A 26,796-nucleotide genomic window follows, 5' to 3' on the forward strand; every position below is an offset into this window, starting at 1 on the left:
AATACTTAGTTTGAGGTTTTAGATTTAACATATATGCTTTCAAGGATGAAACCCTCTTTTGACTACAGTGAGTTTGACTACAGTTAAGTTTGACTACAGTTCATTTTGACTAGTCAGTTTGACTACATTTCAGTTTGACTACAGTTAATTTTGACTACAGTTAATTTTGACTACAGTTCAGTTTGACTACAGTTCAGTTTAACTACAGTTCAGTTTGACTACAGTTCAGTTTGACTATACAGTGGTCGCTCGCTACAACGCTACCAATGGGGTCCAAATAATTGGTGGGCGTTATAGACGATGAGCCGTTTAACCGAGGCCGAGGCGGGGGAGCGCGCTCGGCAAATCTCAAATCATCAATATGTGTTTATCACACGTCACGTCAAAATAGTATATATTTTTATGGACCTAGATCTACCTGTAATATCATTCATTTATTAAATCTGTCACATTTCAAAATGTCTGAAATACGTATTCCATTCTAATTTATCATTTTTTATCAATAAATTAAACAATTATTCACTATTTCCCGCGATGTTATTGAAAATAAAATTCTCGGACACACATTTCGACAACGGGTCCGCATCGAACATGTCAAAGAGCAAAATAAAGACTATTTTAAGCAAATCTTTAAATATATTATACAAAGTGATAAATAAAATCAACAAAAATATATCTAAAAGTAATCAAACTTACATCTAAGTTATTATTTCCATCGTTTCGTGCGATAGCGTGTAATGTAAGTCAAATGACATCTCGGCTTTCGTCGCCTTGAATTCTCGGCTCGGACACAACGTTTAATGCAAAAATATATGCATGAAAAATCTTTGTCACAGCTCGTAACCTAGCACGATACATTCGCGAAGTTCCATATTTTTAATAATATATCGTGATTTCCTGCTTAAAACGTTCAGAATAACAAGATTTAACAAAAAATCTTTCGCTAACTTCTGAAATTTATCAAACACGAGCTTGGTATCACAGCTATAATTTGATTGGCTGCCTGAGGTCACGTGCTCAAAATTGACCAATCACGAAACTTGTAGCAGATTTTTGGCAAGAAAGCGTCATTAGAAACAAATTTTAATCCAATGAAATCGCTTGTTATAACTACGGAAAAAAAACAGGCGATGTTACGAAAGCGCGATTACGAAATGAATGACCGCCGTGTTGTGACAGCAACTACATGTGTGTGACAGTTTAGCCTTAAATTGGATTGCCCACTAATTAAGAATATAAACTTCGCTTGTGGTTCTCTTTTATTGCATGCATGCGCTTCTAAGATCAAAGGATGTATAGTGTGAAAAGTTAACTAGTTGAACAATCGTATTTCCGGGACTTGCCGCGGATGTTTTCAAACAGATTATTAGAACTCCATTCAGCGATAAACGGTTGATTATGCAATGAGAAGCGTTATGTGCAAATGAACAACGAACAACAATACAATTATGTCTGTGTAAAACTCTCAGTAATAGAAGTGTACTTAAATTTGGGGAGCCATGTGTTACCGCGCGTAGTAACCGAGGTAGCGCTTTATCGAAGAGCACAATAGCGAGCGATCACTGTAGTTAAGTTTGACTACAGTTCATTTTGACTAGTCAGTTTGAATACATTTAAGTTTAACTACAGTTCAGTTTGACTACAGTTCAGTTTGACTATAGTTAAGTTTGACTACAGTTCATTTTGACTAGTCAGTTTGAATACATTTCAGTTTGACTACAGTCAGTTTGACTACAGTTCAGTTTAACTACAGTCAGTTTGAATACAGTTCAGTTTGAATACAGTTCAGTTTGACCACAGTCAGTTTATTTACAGTTCAGTTTGACTACAGTTCATACTAGAGAACAACCTTAATACAATCAAAACTTGACATAAAGCTTAATAATTTAAAATATCCTGCTCAGGAGTAGCTTAGGGGAAGCACTCTTTGACTGAAGCAGCAATATTAAGAAGCTTAGCTAACCCTTCTGAATAGTCTCTCATATGTCTTCTGATGATTTTTGTATAAAAAATATTAAACCACTGATTATGTCAAACATCAATCTCATTCAAATCAGACCTAAGTTCTTGCTGCCGCTAAACAAAGATCTGAGGACATCCCATTACAGGTCACGTCAGAATGAACTTTCGTGAACTTTGACCGACCACTGAAATGAGTAACAAGAAGTTGACATCAGCCAATTAGAAAGCAACTTTCTCGAGCTTTACGGCGCTTGTTTCTACCTGGCGACTTCCATTTCTGACTACGCTTAAAAAATATGTTGACACAGTTCGCGATTAAAATTTTGAAAACTGAACAAATGAACATTCCGGAATGTCTAATATATGGTTGAGATTGTATGGCAGTGCTTCCCATGTACTGTGCAACGCCTCCTCCATTCAAATGTTTTTCCCACAGAAGCAAGAGATAGACGATAATTTTGATGGAATCAATCATACGGGCTGTGACAAACATTCGGTTCAACCTGGCGACTTCCATTTCAGACTATGCTTGAAAAATATGTTGACACAGTTCTCGATTAAAATTTTGAAAACTGAACAAACGAACATTCCGGAATGTCTAATATATGGTTGAGATTGTATGACAGTGCTTTCCACGTACCGTGTAACGCCTCCTCCGTTCAAATGTTTATCCCAGGGAAGAGAGAGATAGACGATAATTTTGACGGAATCAGCTCTTTGGGCTGTAACTGTAGTTCGGAATACCCTGTGTTAACGTTTTCGATGTTGCATGATTAGAAAACACATTCTGGCTGTCACTTTCATGATCTGGTAAGCGACGCTGTGATTGGTTGGATGAAAGGTCGTTCTGACGTTACCCGTAATGGGATGTCCTCAGATCTTTGTTTAGCGATAGCAAGAACTAAGATCTGATTTTAATGAGATTGTGTCAAACATGTGCCTTACTAATAACAACAACAAAATTATATCTTTACAGTTACAGTTTACAGTTACTACTTTCAGATTTCTGAGAAACACTGCAGAGTCTATTAATTATCACTGGATGTGATTTTATTAACTTACTATAACTGAAGGAATATAAGTGTTATATTCACAATATACATTTCGTTAAAGTTGGTTGAACTGTTGAACAGTACAGAAGGCTAAGTGTAATGTTTCAGAAATAAATATATTGTTCATCAGCTGTTGCAGTAGAGAACTCTTATAAGTGTTATTTTCAAACATAAATATATTCTATATAGAGCTTATTCATCTGCCGCAGAACAATTATTTCTCAGAAATAGTTTGCTGAAATGTTAGATATTAGGAATATTGCTTTTTGACTTTATTATGATATATATTATATTTAGTCATTGTATAAGATAAATATATTCAACTCTCTTATTCTTCTGTATCTTGTCCTATACAGGCAGGTCTACTTTGTTTCTGAAGGGGTCAGCTTACCATCCCTCTAATATCACTGGTGCATAACTTTGTTTTGAAAACACTGTACAGGGGTAGAAACTAACATTTGTAGTCCACTAGTCCTTACAATGATAACATGTAGTAAGACCCTTAAAAATGGCAAATTTCTACTTGTCCTTATGATACCTTAACTATTGGGCAGTGTGGCAACGACTACAGGACTAGTGCCAATTTCTAATGCTGCTGTAGACGAGTGGAATCACTGGGATGTGCATCAGACTCAAGTACTTAAATTCATTATCCCCCGCCCCAACGAAGTTGGCGGGGGATGTTGAAATGGGTTCCGTCCATGCGTCTGTGTGTGCGTGCGTCCCGAAATCGTTTCCGGAGCATAACTCAGAAACCATTATATTTCTCTATGAAACTTTGCTTGTCTATCAGACTCATGCTGAACTGGTGCCTTTTGCTATTTAGGAATTTAAGGAAGTTTTATTTTTTACGTTTCCATGGCAACAATTGGATGAGGTTCTATAAGGGTGGTGTTCGTTTCTGGAGCGTAACTAAAAAAACGTTAAATTCTTTCTTACAAAACTTTGCATGTCTACCAGGCACATACTGAACTGGTGCCTTTTGATATTTAGCACTTTTAGAATTTTTTATTTTAGAATGTCCATTGCAGCTATTTTGACATGGGTTAAAAGAAATGTTGTGTCAGTTACCTGGTTTGGGACCATAACGTGTTAAAATGGGCAGGGGATATAGATGACTTCGTTGACTATACGCTTGTTCATGATTCTAACCAGAAGACAAAAACTTGTCTTGGTAGTGAAAGAATAAATACCAATTACCAATGTTGAGAAAACTGTAGCAGCAGCAGCCATATTGACAGACCATGAACAATTTCAGTAGAATGATTCACTGTGTGACTCTGAACATTGATATTATGAGCATCTATCTTATCAATTGTGATGTGATGACATGCATCAAACAAGTCAGCAAGCCGTTAGTTGCCTTTCAGGACAAGCATGGGTTGCTGAAGACCAGTTCTAACCCGGATCTTCACGGGGGTATATATCTCAGTGTGTCAATCAGCTTCATGAGGGAGTTTAGACATTTACCTTTGGTAGTAGACGTTTACCTTTGGTAAAATGAGCACAGGTATTGTGCTGACAAATCAAGAATCCTGATCATGGAGAATAATTAGAACCTATCAGTGAATTCTGACATGAATTAGGGCAATCTCATTAAAATAAAGTCTTAGTTCTCGATCATTACCGCTACTCAAAGATCGGAGGACATCTCGTAACAGATTTTGTCAGAACGAATTTTCATCCGACCACTCAGAGTGTCTCTTACGAAAAGGTTAAGACGTGGCATTCTGAATGAGAGTTACATGCTGTACAACTGATTCCGAATGCAAGATATCATCTATCTGTTGTTTCAATGGGATAAAAGTTTGAAACAGAAGAGACTTTCCACAGCCAGAGGAAAGTACTTTCAGACAAACTCAGCCATCTATTTGACATTCCAGACTTTTTGTTTGTTCAGTTTTCAAATTTTAAATCGCGAATTTTGTCCAATTATTTTTCAAAGCATAGTCTAGAATGGAAGTGAAACGAGTGCCATAAAGCTCAAGAAAACATCCTTGCCTTTTTGTTGTCAGTTTAGAGCAACCCTCAACTTGTTCCAACTATATGATGGCAGCCTGTACCAGGTTTTCTTGAGTGTACTGTGCACCCAAGTATAATGCTCACTCCCTTCTCCGGGATTTAGTATTTTGAAAAAAAGAGAGATTTGTTTGAGTATTATGTGTAGAAAAAAATTACATCATATCCCTTCAGCGAATTAAGGTAAACGGACAGGTGACAACGAACTTGATCAGTACCAACTTAAAATTAGAGATAAAACATCACTAGACATGTTGATTTACTGTTTAAATTGTATTTCCTGTTCTGCTAGACATTGTTTTACATGTGTATTTTCTCAGAAACTAAGCCGTAAACAGCAATCAGCTGTACACACGTTTTCTCCCAATCTACTGGTGATTTGGTAAAAAATTACCCAAGAATGTAACTTCAAAGCATTGTAATGAAATGATCGGAAGAAGTTTATCTGAAACTATTATATTATCAGGAATGATATATTCCAATATCGTGTTATTTTACTTGTAGATTTTACTATATTTATTTACAATAATAATAACGATAAGTGTAGCACTTTGGTATAGCTGATAGCTATTGCCAGATATTTTTGGCACTTGAAACAATTTGATCAGTCACTGTCAAGGCTCCAGTGCTAGCGATCGCAAAAATGTAGCCATGTAGTCAAACTTCAACAAATATGACAAGTCAAAGTATGGCATTTATGATATATGTATCCATTCTCTGTCAACTAGAGTGCATTTCAAGGTGTCATTAGTGGTAATCTGACTGTGGTTGCTGTAAATAACGGTGAGTTGTGCTATCTACCAATCACTTCACACACAGTTTCCCTGAAATTATGTAAACAAAATTGAATGAAATTTTGAATAAAATTAATAAAATTAATAAAAATAGATTACAAATATAAGAGCAGATAAATAATGAACTCTTTTTATGACTAGACAGAGTAATTACAAGATTAGATTGCGTACCTCAGTACAAATTCGTTGACATGGTATTTCAGGTGTTACATGTTCATGGTAATGTCTTTGCTTTGGGGAAAACAACATCAAAACTCATTATGGCGTGTATAATGTGCACCCACCTCCACACAGCTGTGTTTTTATTTAAAAAAGTGCACACTATACTCAAGAAAATATGTTATAATTGTATCTGGACCAGACAATCTAGTGATGGACATTGTGAACAACGATCCTTGCCATCGGGGAAGGAGAATATGCTATCAACAAGTCACTGAGCCTGACCACCCAATCCATTCGGATGCCACTTACGACCATCGTAGCTTACTGGGGACCAATCCTAACCTGGAGCCCTCGTGGGTCCATGCTGTGTCAGTACTAGGAGTTTCACAATGTGCCAACGTTGCGTATCAATACACTTACTTGATACATGATAAAATAAGTATCGTGATACTTTGAGTGTTTTTTGCATGCACTTCTCACTATTCCAGGCTGAGAAGGGGTTATTGCTATTGCCAAGTTTGTATTAGACTTGATTGTTTGTTTGTTTGTTTGTTTGTTTGTTTGTTTATTGTTTGTTTATTGTTTAACGCCAGCCTCAGCTATATTGGAGCTATTTGACGAGAGTCTTTAAATAATCGAGTCTGAACCATACAATCTGGTGATTGATATCATGAGCATTGTTTACTCACTTGGGATACGATGACATGCATCATCCAAGTCAGCTAGCCTGACCACCCGATCCCGTTAGTCGCCTATTACAACAAGCATAGTAGCGTCTTATGGCAAGCATGGGTTTGCTGAAGTTATATTCTCTACCCGGATCTTCAACGTCTAAACTTGAATGACTCATTACAACAGTATTATGCAGATTTAACATTATGTTTCACAGTAGATGATAAGGTAATGCTAGACAGAGTAGTTATCAGATTAAGTTATTACAAAACTCCATTAATATCAATCTTTGAAAATTGATACAGCCTTAAAACATGCATCGTTGTGGGTAGGCGTATTGTTATTGTACCCAACTTTTCCCAGCCAGGAAGCTGCTGATAAAAGATCCTGTTTGGTAACAGCCAGTTTATGCCTGGCAGCCATTGCTAATAAAGCCCCATGTAGTGTGACAGTCAAATTTGTGCAATAAACTGTCTTGGCGTGAAATAGCCATGATAGAAAACATCCGCACACAACTAGTGACATTAACTTAACAAAATAACACTTTGTTGTGGCATTCTTTAGACAGTCTGCAAGCTAGTTGTCAAATACGTGCAATTAAGATGTTTTGGGAAAAAAATCCTGGGTATAAAGAAAACCAAATGGCTCCCATTTGCATTAGATTCTGTCATTTGTCCTATAGCTTGAGATAGGGAAATGTTAGGATATCAACATTTTGTACAGCCTCTTTGAGGTTGTTGATCAAATGTACAAACTTTAAACTGATTTACCCATATATTAATAATGATGGCTCCTTGAATAGAATCCGACCTCGGAAATGTCGAACAAGTCCTTTTCACGTGGATTATCCGTACCTTTTCTGCTAATACAGATTGTCATATCTCTCCCACTTTTGGATGCGATTGTTCGGCCACTGCACTTATCTATATAGCCCAGCTTCATCTGTGGGGAACAACTTACTAGACACTTCCCTCTAAAAAATAACGTCTCCAATATATGACGTCATCAAGTTGCGAGCACATATTCGAATCTATAGAAATGACGTCATGATGGAACAATGTTTTAACATGAATTAAACCACTCTTCGTTCTTCATTGTTCTTTGGGATTTATAGCATAGCTATCTTATATATGGCAATAGAGATCATGTTGATACAGAAAATGAAGCCATATTTAAGACAGTCCAACACTTTTTATGTACTACTAAAAGAGTGTTCATTCGGAAATGCGTTTCGGTCGACCCCCGTGTTGATATTGCTGGAATATTGCTAAAAGCCGTATCAAACCATACTCACTCATTATAGCCACATGTTTCTCTGGCAATCCAATGTAGTCCTAGGCAAATCCATATTTTTGCTGAATCTTATATCATTTTGAGAGTGGCGGCGAATCACAGTGTACAAGACTGTTCTTGAGGTATTTATTTATCTCTCCCCCCCCCAAAATAACCAAGCCCCATTTTTTATTATCGATGCATAGAAAACACCCTCTTTTAGACACTTGACACTTCTTCAGGTATGTATTTATCTCCCACCCAAACAAAGTATTGCAAGGCAACAAATTGGTCTATGGCAGGTGGGTTTGGTAGTTAACTCATAAACTGGTCAACATTTGTGCATGAACCCTTGTTATACACATCAGGCATGCGCTGAATAGGTAACGTTTGCTATTCTGGAATTTTCGAATAGTTATTTTTTCATTTCTAAGGCAGCAATTTGGACTAAGCTTCAAATGAGGGTAACAATCATTTTGGAGCATAACTTGTAAACTCTTGAATATGTCTTTGTGAAAGTTTGTTTACACGTCAGGATAGTGTTGATCGGGTGCCTGCTGCTATTCAAGAATTTTATGATATTCGTTTTTTGCAACAAGTTGTACTTCAGGGTTCAAATGAGGTCAAGGTTCAAATGAGGTTAGGGTGTGTTTCCTGAAAAAACCTTGTAATTCATTATGTGACATTTGACTCAGAGCATTTACGTTACTCATAAAGTCAATCACTGGATTGTCTGATCCTAACACAGTTATGTTCAGGCTGGTGGAATTCTGTTGTGTAAATTTTCAATTGCGCAAGCGATTGTATTTATACACTTGAGGTACATTTTTATAGTACCTGTGCCGACAACAAGTTAGTCATCCAAATTTCAGATGTGGTGTTGGTGTGTTCCTCTCTTTAAGGATATCTGTTGGCCATTTTATGTTCCTTCTACATGTAACTTTGTTATTGTTTGTGTGAAGTGTATGAGATGACTCAAGTACTCTGTGATATGCCAGGCATTCTCATTTACATGTGAGCCAAGTGTATACACTTTACAATGAGGGTGTATATTTGGAAGTTACTCACCATATAGACATTTTAGAAAAAGAATTGACATTAGCATCGTATTTATCAGGTTTAGCACACATGGATGAAATCTGCATGAAATTTGCTTTTGGTCACTTAAAAAGAATGTTTTATCATTAAAAGTCAGAGTTGATTAAAGACTGCTATTTATATCGCAGCAAGATTACTGCTAACTACGTTTTAAGATTGCTGTTACATAGTTTGGATAGTCACCAACTCAAATGCTTCATCCTCTGTGGGGATTCAGGGGTAGAATAGGCTAGTTGTATAAGGTGACGATGTGGATCGAGTAGTCATGTAAGCATGTTTTTGTTCATCCCATTTTAGTTCCGGCTTGGAACAAATATCAGGAATAAATGAAAAAAATTGCTGTGATAATGTTCCCACCCTGTAGAGAAAAGTTCCGGTTAATTTTATCAGAAATGTTAACCGAATTGTCAAATAGGAATTTTCACACATACACTATTTGTTCCAACCGGAACAAAAATGTTGCAAGTATTTGTTCCATGCTTAAGATTCATGTACCGTATATTGCTGTTTTTTGTACCTCGAAATAGGGGGCTTTCAAGGGGGTTCGTCTTATACACAGGGTTGAAGAGTTTTGATGTTTTTGATGTTTTCTCCCCCCAACATAGACATAACTGTGAGCATGTAACACCGGAAATACCATGTCAGCAAATCCGTAATTAAGTCTGCAAACTAATCATGTAATTACACTGTCTGGTTATAAAAACAGTTCATTACATATCTGGACTTACCTTTTGTTGTAAGATGTATTAACAATCTTATTTCGTTTATATGTAAATCCCGTCTCGTCTAAAGTGCCAATGCCACTTTTGTCCGAACTGTTTTGGCGCTAGTAATAAAAGCATGGCGACCATCGCCTATGAACTAAAACATGTCATGGTTTACCGTTCATCAAGCTTATAAACAAGCAACTACATAACACCTTTGTAATCTATTTTATTAATTTTATTCAAAATTTCACTCAATATTGTTTATTTTCATTTCTGCAAAATCGTATGTGAAGTGATCGGAAGATCGCACAACTCGCCGTTATTTACAGCAACCACGGGCATACCACCGCTATTGATTCCTTGAAAAAACTCTCTTTCCCCTCCCCCCAAAATAACCAAGCCCCAATTTTTATTATAGCCCCATAAAAAACCCTCTTTAAGACACTTGACTGTTTCACAAACTAAAACATACCGGGTATGTGTGTGAAGGTTCCTGTATGGCTGGAACAAATTTCAGTATGATAGGAACCAAAACTTGACATTATTTGCACCTCCAAAGGAACAAATGTTTGGAGTAGAAGTTCCCGCCAGAACTTATATAGTCACAGAACCAAATCTTGTTTACAGTCAGGCTTGATGGCGTGGGTGAGTGTCGTCTTGCCCTGATGATGTGGCTTGTTGCTCATGCTTTCAGTCACTGGTTTGTCTGGTCCAGACTTGATCATAATGTTCTCACCACTGACAAACATACAGTCTATGAAATCTTAAATTACACAATACATTTCTCTCTTCTAATATTGTTTAAATCACAACTCGATGTTAACATGAATATTTTTTACAAGTCAAAGAACAGAACAATACAATACAAGATATAAGGAACCTGTATGGGTTATAGAAGGGCAAAATAGGTAATACATAGCTACACTTATACTTAACAAGCAGGCTTAATGTAGGAGGGATGCCTCACACAGCCTGGCAGCTCCCCCCAAACTGAGAATCACATGAACATGATAGAGATAAAAGAAATAATAGTGAGTATGGTTTCTACGCCATTTTTAGCAATATTCCAGCAATATGACGGCGGGGGACACCAGAAATTGGCTTCACACATTGTACCCAGGTCTCAGGCATGACGAGCTACTAGTCTACACCACTGCCTCAACGAAAATAGGACATTGAATACAATGAAATACAAGGTGATATTGCCTATCCTTACTGACATCAATTTTTACTGTCAGCCACCAGCAACAATTGACAACAGCAAAGTCCCCCCTAGATTCTTATTGACTTATAATTGCGATAAGGTGTCATGTGACCTCAAGGACAATCCCATCCAAACCAGACTTATTCAAAGTTTCCACTTTCTAATGTGCTCAAACAAATTAGATAGACTTGCCTGTATTTATAATCTAGATTGGCTTTGGTAAGATTAAATTAGATATTCCACAGTCATGATGAACGAATAGCACCTGGGAAATAGCTAAATATTCCTAATGCTAAATTGGGCAACATACTAACAAACAGATACTTTGTCCACAAGAGTACGTAGCTGTATATACCGTATTCGGCATAATAAAGACCCACGGCAATATTTGCTAATGTATTGGCTAGTGAACAATCCCAATTAGCACCTTTTCCGATTGACCAGTGTACACAAGACTTGTTTATTCATGCATAATACGCACTCGTGTGTTATATGCATCATTAATTATGGGCATTTAAATTCTAGAAAATATATGTCGTGTATAATACGCACAGACTTTTCTTTTGTATCATATTAGACTGTCAGCATAAACCACAATATTAACGATCTTTCAACTCTGTTTTATTTCTTACCAAAACTATATTCTAATAAGAGCCCCCTTTTTCTAATTTTGAGAGCGCCATGAGCGCTTATTACGTTGAATACGGTATATTGAAAATATATATATTGATCAGTGCCTTGTAGGAAACATGCATCAATGTTTTCATTTATCCTGTACCTTGCCACTGTTCCTTATTCAAACAGCCATATATAAGAGCTCATTTTTATAATGCGTCATACAATAGGTATGTCAGGGACATTTTTCCTTGTCATTATATTAAGTTAAGCTGTTTTTCTATGTGTTAGATACGTCAGAGTTATATTGGTCACTTTCCCCACTGATTCAGGGACGTAAACAAGGACTTTAGGATGCAAGGACCAGTTCTCAGCATATTACATCAGTCATGAGAATTGCATTACGATTTATTATTGTAATTTGTCTCTCCTCTGGGTGGTACGCTCAGAGAACTACAACTGTTATTATTAAACAGTGCAGGCCGACAGGCTCCTGTAGAAATATTTGAGGTAGAGATGACACACGTCAATTCTGTGTCCGAGTTATTAGATTCTGCGTTCACTTGTATGGTAATCAAATTGTGGAAGCAAAATAGAAATGGAGCACTTGCTTTCATTTTAGGGTTGTGAGAGTTTGTATCATCGAAGGCTTTGATATGTACTTCTGCATCAAAAACAAATGTTTTTGTTTTGTGTTTGAAATAATGAAGAAAAGATGCCATTTTTCAATACCAAGTTAAATGTCTAAAATCAGAATCGCTAAAATTACAGTTTTTGTTACTTGTGAAATATACCGTATTTGACGCAATAAATGCCCAGGGCGCTCTCAATATTAGAAATAGGGGGCTCTTATTAGAATATTATTTTGGTGGAAAAAACAGAGTTGAAAGATAAATTTCATGGTTTATGCTGACAGCCTGAAATGTTTATATACGACAGATATATTTTTCCAGAATTTAATTGCCCATAATTAAGGGTGCATATATCACACGACTGCGTATTATACGCGAAAAAATAAGTCTTGTGTACATTGATCAATTGGAAGGGGTGCTAATTGGGATTGTTCACCAGCCAATATGTCAGCAATTATCGCTGTGGGTGCTTATTAGAGCGGGACGCTTATTACGTCGAATACGGTAAGCTACTTTGATCTAAAGTATGTATCTTATTAATGTACATGTGAGATTTCTCTTTGCAATTCATTTGAATCGTTATGTTTTGTGTTTTTGATGTGTTATGGCTCATATGCTCTGATTATATACTGTCCTCCATGTATTATGTCAGTTATTGCTTTTTCACCATCTCCTCGGAAACCAATGTGTTATCTTGGTTACATTTGTGTGATGACCTCAATGCTCTAACCCATCCGTCCTTGTTTCAAGCATGCATATGATAAGATAAAATCTGTGAGCTCTCAGGAATAGCTTGACATGAGAAATCAAACTGTATACTTGTATTCACATAACATTCCAGACACATGAAGATCCAGGTTAGAATCTGCCTTCAGCAGTCCATGCTTGTCGTAAGAGGCGACTAACGGGATTGGGTGGTCCGGCTTGCTGACTTGGTTGATGCATGTCATCGTATCCCAATTGCCTTGATCGATGCTCATGATGTCAATCACTGGATGGTCTGGTCCAGATTAGATTATTTACAGACCACCGTCATAGAGCTGGAATATTGCTGAGTGTGGCGTTAAACAACAAACAAACAAGACATAACATTCTAATGAATTACTATAACTGACAAACATTCCCCTGGCTGCTTTTCAGCTGTTTATAAACAGGGACAAGGCTCTGAATAAACATAGATTAAATATAGCCAATGGCTTAGTTATAGTAATTGAAAGTGGATAAGACACATGTTTAATTCATTTCATTTTTTGTTCCAGTTTCTGAAGGAGAAATCAGGCAATGGTGAGTACTAGGCTTCCTGTCTTGATCGTAAACTAAAACTCTGCCTGGACAGCTGGTGGTTAGACTAGAAGCATCATTTCTGATGTGAATTAAAAAAATAAATTAAAAAATATGAGCTGTATTTTCCCCTCATGCATGGTGTGTTCCCAAATCATAAAACCTCTGGGGCACACTATTGTATGACTGTTTCGGATCAGTGTTGGAATCAGTTTTCTTGTTTTATTGTTTTGTTGTGTGTTCTTGTTTTAATATTATGTGGTATTACTGTATTATACTGAAATGGAACTTGCTCCTGTCTAGACTATGGATTGATTGACATGCTTTTCCTGTTCTAAATTGCACATGCAGGATTGGAATATACAGTCCTTAGACCATGTTATTTTCTTTCCCACCTAGCTATTACTGTGGTGCTATACATGTAGTCTAAATGAAACAAGTCTAGATTTTCCTCAGGTTCAAGAAACTCCCATCTCACTGAGGATTCTTTTCTATTTAGTTGCTTGTTTCTCTCAAATTAAATATTTTCAGAGACAAGAAGCTAGTCTAGCCCCAAATCAGAAGCATATCTTATCATATACTGAAGAACAAGGTTTTCTGGGTGCTTGAAGACAGATCAGTGTTAAGGAGTTGAGCTGGAATAGGAATTAATTTTAATCATAGTTTGCCTCTTTCTTAAATATGTTGGATTTTTCTATGGATGTGAAATGTTTTATTTTCAAGCATGAAAGAGTGTGACCAGATAGCTTACAGATTAAATCACACCTAGAATTCCATGGCTGTTACCAGTGACGCTTTGGCCTTGTTTTACCTCTAAAAACATTTTACTGGATCGGAAATATTTCTTTTCCAGAATGAAATAATGACTACTTTTACGGGTTACCGTAATTTAGATACAAATGTTCATTTACTATATCACACCCCAAATCCATCTTTTTCATCAATTCTGTCTTGAAGCAATGTTGAGGTGATCATGTGAATTTGGGATTAATAAAGGCCCCAACAATTTGATATTGATTGGTGCGGGATGAGACACAGATTTTGTTTGAGATTGAGGATAGTTTTTTTTCAGTCATTGTTTCAAAACATGTAATTTTGTTCTATGACCGGAGAAGCCCCTGGATTTAAAATAAAATTCTAAAACTATAGGACGACCAGCATGTCCTACAAGCAAATTATTTTTTTTAGTTAAACCAAAGGACACATGTTTCAATCCGTTTTACAGGAAAATAAGAAAATTTCAGGGCCTCTTGCTCCAAGAATATAAAATAGTTAGTATCAAGGCCAGTTTTATCAGCAATAATGTTTTAGTGTGAAGTTTACACGATATAAGGCTTTTCCTTTGGATGAGAGGTCGGTCATATGACTGCGAAACTGAAGTGCACAAGTGTATAAATGGTACAATTTGGCGTTCATATGGTGTTCACAATTCCTTGGGGATCCTCGGCAATTCCCTTTCACGAATACATACAGAAGCGTTGTTTCTGATCATTTATACCCTTTAATGTTGGACTTAGTGTTTTAGAATACATTGAGAAACCTCAGAGTGTTAGACTTAATGATCGCTCATGAATATCCTTCATGAATATAAGTGAACCAAACGAAGAAATGCAGGACATCCAAACTATCGCAGTATCGACTCAATCAGTTTCTAGACTGACAGTGACAGTCTACAACAATCTGTGAATTTACCTTAGTGTCTATTTGACACATCTTAATATTCACCTTTCAATGATCAGCCAATTGATCAATGATGACTGACACATGTAACTGTCACAGGTTCATTAACAAGTTCGGAAATCTCTCCAATCATGTTTATCGTGTCGGCCATTTTGATGTCTTGTACTTGGGTTCCACCTGAACTTCGTCTTCACTGATGGTGGAACTTGGTTTGTTTTGTTTGTTTGTCTGTTTGTTGTTTAACATTGCACTCAGTAATATTCAATCTATTTGACGGCGATATGTAAATAATCAAGTCTGGACCAGACAATCCAGTGATTGACACATCTTTATATTCACCTTTCAATGATCGGCCAGTTGATCATTTATGACTGACACATGTAACTGCCACAGGTTCACAGACAATCCAGTGGTTGACATCATGAACATTGATCCATGGAGATATACTCTACACAGGAGATATACTCTGGGTAGCTGTTCTGCCACAGAATCCACACAGGAGATGTACTCTGGGTACCTGTTCTGCCCCAGAATCTACACAGGAGATGTACTCTGGTACCTGTTCTGCCCCAGAATCCACACAGGACGTATACTCTGGGTACCTGTTCTGCCCCAGAATCTACACAAGACGTATACTCTGGGTAGCTGTTCAGCCCCAGAATTCACACAGGAGATGCCCTCTGGGTAGCTGTTCTGCCCCAGAATCCACACAGGACGTATACTCTAGGTAGCTGTTCTGCCCCAGAATCCACACAGCAGATATACTCTGGGTAGCTGTTCTGCCCCAGAATCTACACAGGACGTATACTCTGGGTAGCTGTTCTGCCCCAGAATCCACACAGGACGTATACTGTGGGTAGCTGTTCTGCCCCAGAATCTAAACAGGAGATGTACTCTGGGTAGCTGTTCTGCCCCAGAATCCACACAGCAGATATACTCTGGGAAGCTGTTCTTCCCCAGAATCCACACTGGATGTATACTCTGGGTAGCTGTTCTGCCCCAGAATCTACACAGGACGTATACTCTGGGTAGCTGTTCTGCCCCAGAATCTACACAGGAGATGTACTCTGGATAGCTGTTCTGCCCCAGAATCTACAAAGGAGATGTACTCTGGGTAGTTCTTCTTCCCCAGAATCTACACAGGACCTATTCTCTGGGAAGCTGTTCTTCCCCAGAATCCACACTGGATGTATACTCTGGGTAGCTGTTCTGCCCCAGAATCTACACAGGACGTATACTCTGGGTAGCTGTTCTGCCCAAGAATCTACACAGGAGATGTACTCTGGATAGCTGTTCTGCCCCAGAATCTACACAGGAGATGTACTCTGGGTAGTTCTTCTTCCCCAGAATCTACACAGGACCTATTCTCTGGGTAGCTGTTCTGCCCCAGAATCTACACAGGAGATGTACTCAGGGTAGCTGTTCTGCCCCAGAATCCACACAGGACGTATTCTCTGGGTAGCTGTTTTGTCCCAGAATCTATACAGGAGATGTACTCTGGGTAGCTGTTCTGCCCCAGAATCTACACAGGAGATGTACTCTGGGTAGTTGTTCTGCCCCAGAATCCACACAGGAGATGTACTCTGGGTAGCTGTTTTGTCCCAGAATCTATACAGGAGATGTACTCTGGGTAGCTGTTCTGCCAAAGAATCCACACAGGAGATGTACTCTGGGTAGCTGTTCTGCCCCAGAATCTACACAGGAGGTATACTCTCGGTAGCCGTTCTGCCCAAGAATCCACACAGGAGATGCACTCTGGGTAGCTGTTCTGCCCCAGAATCCACACAGGAGATGTACTCTGGGTAGCTGTTCTGCCCAAGAATCCACACAGGACGTATACTCTGGGTAGCTGTTCTGCCCCAGAATCCACACAGGACATATACTCTGGGTAGCTGTTCTGCCCCAGAACCCACACAGGACGTATACTCTAGGTAGCTGTTCTGCCCCAGAATCCACACAGCAGATATACTGTGGGTAGCTGTTCTGCCCCAGAATCTACACAGGACGTATACTCTGGGTAGCTGTTCTGTTCCAGAATCCACACAGGATGTATACTGTGGGTAGCTGTTCTGCCCCAGAATCTAAACAGGAGATGTACTCTGGGTAGCTGTTCTGCCCCAGAATCCACACAGCAGATATACTCTGGGAAGCTGTTCTTCCCCAGAATCCACACTGGATGTATACTCTGGGTAGCTGTTCTGCCCCAGAATCTACACAGGACGTATACTCTGGGTAGCTGTTCTGCCCAAGAATCTACACAGGAGATGTACTCTGGATAGCTGTTCTGCCCCAGAATCTACACAGGAGATGTACTCTGGGTAGTTGTTCTTCCCCAGAATCTACACAGGACCTATTCTCTGGGAAGCTGTTCTGCCCCAGAATCTACACAGGAGATGTACTCAGGGTAGCTGTTCTGCCCCAGAATCCACACAGGACGTATTCTCTGGGTAGCTGTTTTGTCCCAGAATCTATACAGGAGATGTACTCTGGGTAGCTGTTCTGCCCCAGAATCTACACAGGAGATGTACTCTGGGTAGTTGTTCTGCCCCAGAATCCACACAGGAGATGTACTCTGGGTAGCTGTTTTGTCCCAGAATCTATACAGGAGATGTACTCTGGGTAGCTGTTCTGCCCCAGAATCCACACAGGAGATGTACTCTTGGTAGCTGTTCTGCCCCAGAATCTACACAGGAGGTATTCTCTGGGTAGCTGTTTTGCCCCAGAATCCACACAGGAGGTATACTCTAGGTAGCTGTTCTGCCCCAGAATCCACACAGGAGGTATTCTCTGGGTAGCTGTTCTGCTCCAGAATCCACACAGGAGGTATACTCTGGGTAGCTGTTTTGCCCCAGAATCCACACAGGAGGTATACTCTAGGTAGCTGTTCTGCCCCAGAATCCACACAGGAGGTATTCTCTGGGTATCTGGTCTGCTCCAGAATCCACACAGGAGGTATACTCTGGGTAGCTGTTCTGCCCCAGAATCTACACAGGCGATGTACTCTGGGTACCTGTTCTGTCCCAGAATCCACACAGGAGGTATACTGTGGGTAGCTGTTCTGCCCCAGAATCTACACAGGAGGTATACTCTGGGTAGCTGTTCTGCCCCAGAATCCACACAGATGTACTCTGGGTACCTGTTCTGCCCCAGAATCTACACAGGAGATGTACTCTGGGTAGCTGTTCTGCCCCAGAATCTACACAGGACCTATTCTCTGGGTAGCTGTTCTGCCCCAGAATCTACACAGGAGATGTACTCTGGGTACCTGGTCTGCCCCAGAATCTACACAGGAGATGTACTCTGGGTAGCTGTTCTGCCCCAGAATCTACACAGGAGATGTACTCTGGGTAGCTGTTCTGCCCCAGAATCTACACAGGAGATGTACTCTGGGTGGCTGTTCTGCCCCAGAACCTACACAGGACCTATTCTCTGGGTAGCCGCTCTGCCCCAGAATCTACACAGGAGGTGTACTCTGGGTACCTGTACTGCCCTCAGGATCATAGTTTATATTTTTTTGAAACATTGGTAAAAGTAGCATGTTTGTACATAAAGGCTGTAGAGATTATTTGCCAAGCGTTTCCTTGTAGTGAGTATCATCTAGTTCGAATAAGAATGTGTATGAGACAGAAACACAAGGATATCTCTTTGTCATATAGTGTCACTCTTCAAGCAATCAGAGTTTAAGGTGTATCTATGTTCACTAAATCAGCAGCAAGGCAGGCAATGCCAGGATGAGTGGCCTCATTTGTAATGTAGTGCCAAATGATTTGCAGTCACGTTTGTTTACCTGAGCTCTCAATCATCCAGAAAATTTTCGTCTAAATTTTATGGGAAGATTGGGGGCCCAGGTGGACCTGTCATCTGAGGCACCGCAATAAGCTGTTTAGAGTTGCATCCCTTGGGCACTGCAGAAACCTATGACCATGGGTTTGAATCCCGGTTCACGCCGATTAAGTTTCTAGGTTTGTCAGCACCATACCCGTTCTTGTGGGTTCACTAAAGTGGTAGATGTCTGAGACCTGCATCACTTTGGTCTTTCCTCTCACATTGAGCTGACACGCCGTGATATAACTGGAATTCTTTTCAAATCGGCGTTAAACCCAACTCGCTCACTCACTCACTAACTCACTTAAGCGAAGGCTGGGCCATTGCTGGTCCAGCAAGTAGGCGTCATAATGATGCATGGAACTGACCCAAAGTAGTTCCTGAAAGGTGACCTCATTTGCATATTTCAAATCATGACACCAATTTTATCGAATTGTTATTTTTGCATCAGAAACTGATGATAAAGCTACCAATTTCAGCCTCAAAAACATCAATTCACAAATGAAGGCTCTATTTAAAAAATCAACCTTACAAGTAGGATGTTTGATTAATTAATTTCTTCGTAATACATGTACTCAGCTTTCCCTCTCTTGAAGCAAAGAGGGTTTTAGCCCTGGCCTATGCAGGTTTACACGGTATGCTGTACAAGAGAAGGGCTTGAGGCCTGCAGTGCACATTGATTTTGCACTTACAACCCAAAACAAGATTACGCAAGGCAGCTCTCTCCTGCAGACTTGTAAAACACCAGTGGACCAAAGCAGCCATGTTAGCCTTTCGTAAGAGAAGTCATGATTTCTTGTGATCTCATCAGATATTCTGCAACTAGGCTCTTGGGAATTAAATGTTTTATTTTCTATCATAAGGATGCACTGAACTTGGTTTTAATTTAATCATGTTTCTACTTTATCATCAAATTCTAACTAAGGTGTTATAAATTTTTAAAAAATATGTTTTTGACACCATACTTTCAGCAGGGATATAGCTCTTTAGGGGAATGAAGGACAAATTTGTCGTCACTGTTCTAGTACATTCAATACAAACCATTAAACACAATGAGCTGAATACCTGCCCTGACAACATAAACATAATGATCATGTTTCCAGCTCAGATCTCAGTTGTCTAAGGTGCCACATCCCTTGGGCATGCCAGCAACCTATGATTGTGGGCTTAAATCCTGGTTTGCCTCGATTATGTTTGTATGTTTGTCAGCACCATAACTGTGCTCATGGTTTGAGACCTGCATCACTCCAGACATACCTCCTACAGTAAGCTGATACGCCCTGATGTGACTTGAATACTAGATCTATTTCAAAGCGACATTAAACCCAACTCTCACTCACTCACTCACTTACTCACTCACTCACTCACTCACTCACATGATTTTAATCCATACACAAGCAGTTGGAATATGATGCTACAGGAAGATCTACATGTAGTTGGGCATTTATTTAATAACACAATGTTAGTTATTAGACGTAAATATTACAAATGCTAATGTAATGGATGCAGAGCAGAGTTGTCCCTTATGGCTGCCAGGATCTGTTTGGTCATTGGATCAACTCTCAGTTTGCCCCAGTTGGATTAGTGAGTGAGTGAGTGAGTTTGGTTTTATGCCGTTTTTAGCAATATTCTGGCAGTTTCACGGCTGGAGACACCAGAAATGGGCTTCACACATTGTACCCATGTCGGGAATCAAACCCTTGTCTTCCGCTACCCGGCCGTCCCCCAGTTGGATTAGATCCACGGTGTGTGAGACAGGGATTTACCTCGGTCCAGAGGACACTCAGTAGGGGTACACATATTTTAGGGGTACAAGGCATGAACATAGGGATCCATGGCGGGCCACAGGTGACACACTACTCTTGAGGAGTTTAATGATGTAGTGATGTCATTTAGTTCCACAGGTTCAGAAGCCTTTAACCTGTTCATTCCTGTATTATAGATTGATATTTCAATGTTGGATCCAAGAAAATTAAACAGTAACACTAATTTGAGTGTATCTTACAAGAATAGAAATATCAGTAACATGTCACATACAATATACAATTGTGATGGCTTTTAATTTGCAAATTTTATTTTCACGTTTGTCTTAACCTCTGTATGTTTGAAAATGTCAGGATATGTTTTGATAATGTGTATTTTTCTATCAGGAATCCATGTGTGAAATATTGGTTCAATTGTGCCATGTTTAATGATGCCTCGACTGTTTGAAGACACCCACCACCTTTACAGCGCCTTATACTAAAATAAATCCAGCAGGCAGGGCATAGTAGGGTCAAACACAAATCAACATGTTAAAGGTTAAATTGTGCATAACTTGACAATTATTAGGGTAAGTTTGGTAAACTCTCCTTTGATTTGAGTAAGCAGGTGAGATGAAGTGAAGTGTGGTTTATCGTCGCATCCACGATTATTGCACTTATATAGCGAAGTGCGTGCGTGCATGCATGTGTACTTGTCCGGACTAATGCAGATTTTATTGTGTTAGCCTACTGAGAATACCATTCCACAGTTTAACATGAATACTCCACTGATACACAGTATATTGACGCCGAGCCTTGTTTAGACCCCTTTAGCCAAGCACCAGGCAGGGTAACAACAAGTACCATCTTTTTAATGTCTTTTGGTATCGAACCCCGGATCTTCCCCTCTACCACTAGACCAAGGAGGCGGCTTTGAGTAAGGAAAAGTTGCCTGTAGACGTGTGCTGAGGGCTTAATGTTGAGATTAAAATTATCTGGAAATGCTCCATGACCATGACCATATTATCAAGATCCTGATTTCGATTTCAGTGCAGTAACACAACTCCTGCAATAGGAAAGCCTGGGAGCTGACTAATACACTTTCCTGGAATTATACCCACCTCATATCATCAATTTCAGCTTTTGAAATTTATGTTCTATTTTTCTCCTATGGATAATGATCATTCATACTAATATGCCTCCCCAATCTTGATAGCATGTTTGATATAAAACCAGAGCTCTCTCCTGCAGTGATTGGAATCATTTTGAATGGTAGGGTTAATCTACAGCTGCAAGGACCTATGGACGTATTGGAATTTTACAGATTTACTGTAATGTAACGTTAACAGAACCAAATTATTAACTCTTAGCCAATTGCTTAATGTGAAATTTGTATCCATGGTTACCATGACCATCCCATCAAGGTACCATGTTTATAACAGAACAAGTAAGTTCTGCAAAGTTTCAATATTTGCTAATATTTCCCGTCTGAATGTACTACTTGTATGAAACTAGATGGATTATTTATTAGCTTTGAGTAAATGTCAGTTTTGGTATGACGTCTTTCACTGTCACAATGACATTATGTAAAGGTCAAGTAAATTTATGTTTACCCTTTTAGATTGAACCTTTCTATTTCCAACTCAATTGTCAGTATTTCATTGATAAAAATATCTTGAATTTCCCAAAACGTTTTGGTGATGGGCTATCAGTAAGTGCATAATAGCATCAGATGTAATGTTTAAGAAAAGATAAATTGTTTGGGTGCATGTATTTTTTCAGCTTTTAAATTACAGTCAGGTCAGATTAAGAGGTGGGAGGACAATTTGTATCAAGGCTGATTTATTGTTAATTACTGAAACAATTCTTGAAATGAAAGGTTAAACAAAAGGACAAAATGGAGCATGGGTTTCAATAGAACAAAGAAATTTTACTCTGCAAAATTATAGGTAGGCTTATTTGTAAAATAACAAAACAAATATCTGTCTTACCTGATGATAATTTCATGTACAATTTTACAGATCATGCTTTGAATATGTAATCTGAAAACACTATTAAATGACTAGTTATACAAAACTGGTAACTTTCAAAGTAAGCATGTATTGTGACAAAAATGTTTGTATTTAATTACTACCAACTTGTACTGAGAACAATACACTCTTTAAAAAAAAGCAACGCACAGGTAGTATGTAGTTCACTGAACCTGACTACACAAAAAATCCGGTATATAAATTGGATTTATATTATTGGAAAATCTTGGTGGCCTGATATTCGACAAATGGTGGGTCAAAACGCAGCCATTGTTGATTTGCAATGTCTTAAATGGCATTGTTTTCACACTTGTTCAAAAATGTCATGGGGAAAATAGTAGAGCAATATGCACGTGCAAGTTATGGCTTTCGTATCTCGTGGTAGTGGTTATAAAAAGGCAAGCATAAGCCAATAATTTTTCATTCAATTGTCAGCATTTTTCAAGTTCGAAAATGCCCAAACTCAGTGCTTCTGATCATAACATCGCCATAGGACGTATACAGAGAGGGGAATCACAGTCTTCTGTTGCACGCCACTTCAATGTCCACCACAGCATCATTTTCTGCCTTTGTGACCGATACACACAATTCAGTTCCACTGCAGACCGCCTGAGAACAGGCCGACCAAGAGTTACCACCCCTGCACAGGATCACCACATTCGATTGTTCCGTCTAAGTCATCGCACAGCTACGGAGACTGCAGGACGCATCCCTGGTTTGAGGAGGATATCGGACCAGACTGTCAGGAACCATCTGCGAGGCTGGAATCCGACCCAGAAGACCAGTTATCGTTCCTGTTTTGCAACAGATCCATCGACAGTGAAACTTGCGTTGGTGCCATACCTTACAGCCTTGGAATTTGAGAAACTGGAGACAAGTGTGGTTTAGCGATGAATCACGATTTCTTCTTCACCGGCGAGATGGAAAACAACGTGTTTATCGTCGCTGAAATGAGCGTTTTGCCCCACATTGTGTATGTGAATTAGACAATTTTGGTGGCGGTAGTGTCATGGTGTAGGGGGCTATATCTTACACCACGAGGTCTGACTTGGTTGTGGTTCAGGGAAATTTGACAGCAAATCGCTACATGGATCAAATTCTTTAACCTCACCTTCTTCCAATCATTGACTGCCAGAGGGAGCTGTTTCAACAGGACAACGCTCCAACGCACACAGCTTGTGTCACAGTAGGCTACCTTCATAAAGCCAACATCAACACCTTGCCCTGGCCGTCAACATCTCTAGATCTCAACCCAATCAAACAGCTCTGGGATGAACTTGATCGACGTGTACATCAATGTCAGAACACTCCACAGACACTCCCACAACTGTCCAACGTGTTACAAGCAGAACAGAGCAGAATTCCACAAGACAGAATTTGTACACTTGTCCAGTCAGTGCCAAGGAGATGCAGAGCCGTGATTGCTGCCCAGGGCTGTCACACGAGATCAGCGCCACCTTGTGGTCTTATGTGACATGACAATGAACAGTTTTCAATGCCTTTGTACAACGACAACATGTGACTGTTGAGCTCCAAAATTTCATATTTGTATCCATGATATTACATTAAATATACCGGCTTTATTAGGTACAATAAATTTACTAAAAATCTACATCTACATTTTGGAGAGTGTAAGTGCTGCTCCCCATGGTGATCCTGGGTTGAAAAAATGGTCCATGATATTACATTAAATATACCGGCTTTATTAGGTACAATAAATTTACTAAAAATCTACATCTACATTTTGGAGAGTGTAAGTGCTGCTCCTGGGTTGGAAAATGGTCCAAAGCTGGTCTTGAAAGGTGACTAAATCAATCGGGTTGTCAGGCCCAGTGACTTGATTGATCACAAGTCATCCTACCCTGATGGCAGGGGCTGGAGCTCATGATATCAATCACTGGTTTGGGTTGCCCAGATTATTTATTGGTTGTGATTATATAGCTAGAGGGAGTGAAGTGGAATGTTGCTAAAGGCGGCATAAAACCATATTCACTCACTCACTCACTCACTCACTCACTCACTCACTCACTCACTCATACTCACTCACTCTATAGTTAGAATATTGCTGAATGCTGTGTTGAACATCAGACAGTGCTGCCAATTGCATGACCTTTATGGGAATCCCAGGGCAAAAAAGGTGAAAAAAAAGTGAAAGTGAAATCTGTTGATTTTTTTTCTCATTCAGTCAGTCACTGATTTGCCCGGCCCAGATAAATTGGTACCAGCATTAGACGTGCAACAAAGTGAATACGCAACAAGAGACAATGTCACCAACATGTGTACTATAAATTTTCAATTGTGTATCTGTTTGTTTCTGGTCTTGCAGGTACAAAGGTTTTATGAAAGATTGTCCTGATGGAAAGCTCACCCTTGAGGTAGGTTAAATTTCAACTATATTTGCAATAATTGAGAACACCCACGCACGCACGCACACAGTCACACAGTCAAACACACATGAGGCACACAAACACTTACACACACCTAGACACACAAATGCACGAACGCGCACAAACACACAGAAAAAAATAGGAAAAAGATATAATAAAAAGAAATGCTTGTGTTTCCTGTTGCCAAACCAATTCATTGTTACACTAAATTAAATTGTGACCATTAAAATGTCATCACAGCTTACAGTCTGAGACATTAATGAGTTACTTGTAAATAAATAATTATAGACTGCTTTCTGTAAAGTTATTTGTAACAAATGTTTGGGGCCTTTGAAGTATGCTCCGACAACAGACACTTCTTCTGGCAACATGTGTCATTGGTGTTAAGTGTCATTGAAGGCAGGTGTCATTGGCAACATGTGTCATTGGTGTTAAGTGTCATTGAAGGCAGGTGTCATTGGCAACATGTGTCATTGGTGTTAAGTATCATTGAAGGCAGGTGTCACTGGCAACGTGTGTCATTGGTGTCAACTGTCATTGAAGGCAGGTGTCATTGGCAACATGTGTCATTGGTGTTAAGTGTCATTGAAGGCAGGTGTCATTGGCAACATGTGTCATTGGTGTTAAGTGTCATTGAAGGCAGGTGTCATTGGTGTTAAGTGTCCTGTGTCACTGGAGAAATAGAGCAGGAACTTATGTCATTTCAGATGTGTGTCGTATTGGATATGTATATTAGGATATACACATGTCAATGGAGACATATATTTGTAAAAAAAACAAATATAACCTGGGATTATCATTTTATTTTATGTTTTAACTCTTCTCTTTTGGTTAATGTAAATATTGTGTGTGTTGAATCTATTGTTGGGATGGTGGGGTTGCAGGGTTTTCAACTTTTTGAATAAAATGTCTCAATGGACAATGGTTCTCATGGTTACAAACATGGTTACATGGTTACTAGCTTGTCTTCATTGCTGTGTTAATCAGAACTATAACTTTTTAACTTTACAGTTTACAAATCAGTGATAGAAACTAACAGTTAAAATTTTAGTCCACTAGTCCTTACAATGATAACATATAGCAAAACCCTTAGAAATGGCAAATTTCTACTAATCCTGATGACATCTTAACCATTGGGCGGTTTGGCAAGGACTATAGAACTAATGCTGTTGACTTTGAATTGAATTTTGCTATTTCTCTAGTTGTCTTTTATTTCGGATTGAGATGGATTGTTTTCTCTTATGAAAATAATGCTTGTTCTTTGTTTTGTAATAATGATGTGAGTGAGTGAGTTGGGTTTAACGCCACTTTTAACAGTATTCCTGTCCAGGACTTGTCAGCTCAATGTAGGAGGAAAGCCCAAAGTGATCGTGGTCTTAGATGTTGACGACTTTGGTGCATGGGTATGGTGATGACAAACTTGGAAAATCAGGGCGAACCGGGATTTGAACCCACAATCATAGGTTTTTGGCTAGTCCAAGAGACACACCTCTGCATATCGAATTGAGGCACCTTAGACAACTGGGCCGCCAATGCCCCCCACAACTAGATGTATTAATTTTCAGAAATAATTTTAAAGAATATATCTGTATAGCTACATTGTGATTGGGAATTCAGTTTCTCTTTCAAGGTTTAATCTTATCTGATGCCTGGAAAACGAAA

General features: G+C 39.1%; 1 protein-coding gene across 1 annotated transcript in view; it reads left to right on the forward strand.

The window, feature by feature from the left end:
• Nucleotides 1-26,796, forward strand: part of LOC124139320 (neuronal calcium sensor 1) — a 129,233-nt gene that overhangs the window by 38,729 nt on the left and 63,708 nt on the right. Inside the window, exons 2-3 of the mRNA XM_046506311.2 lie at nt 13,449-13,473; nt 25,074-25,122. Coding sequence (XP_046362267.1) covers nt 13,449-13,473; nt 25,074-25,122 — 74 coding nt within the window. The remainder of the gene's footprint in view (nt 1-13,448; nt 13,474-25,073; nt 25,123-26,796) is intronic.

This window comes from Haliotis rufescens, unplaced genomic scaffold, assembly GCF_023055435.1.
Source record: "Haliotis rufescens isolate VD_foot unplaced genomic scaffold, xgHalRufe1.0.p SCAF_8, whole genome shotgun sequence".
Taxonomy (NCBI): domain Eukaryota; kingdom Metazoa; phylum Mollusca; class Gastropoda; order Lepetellida; family Haliotidae; genus Haliotis; species Haliotis rufescens.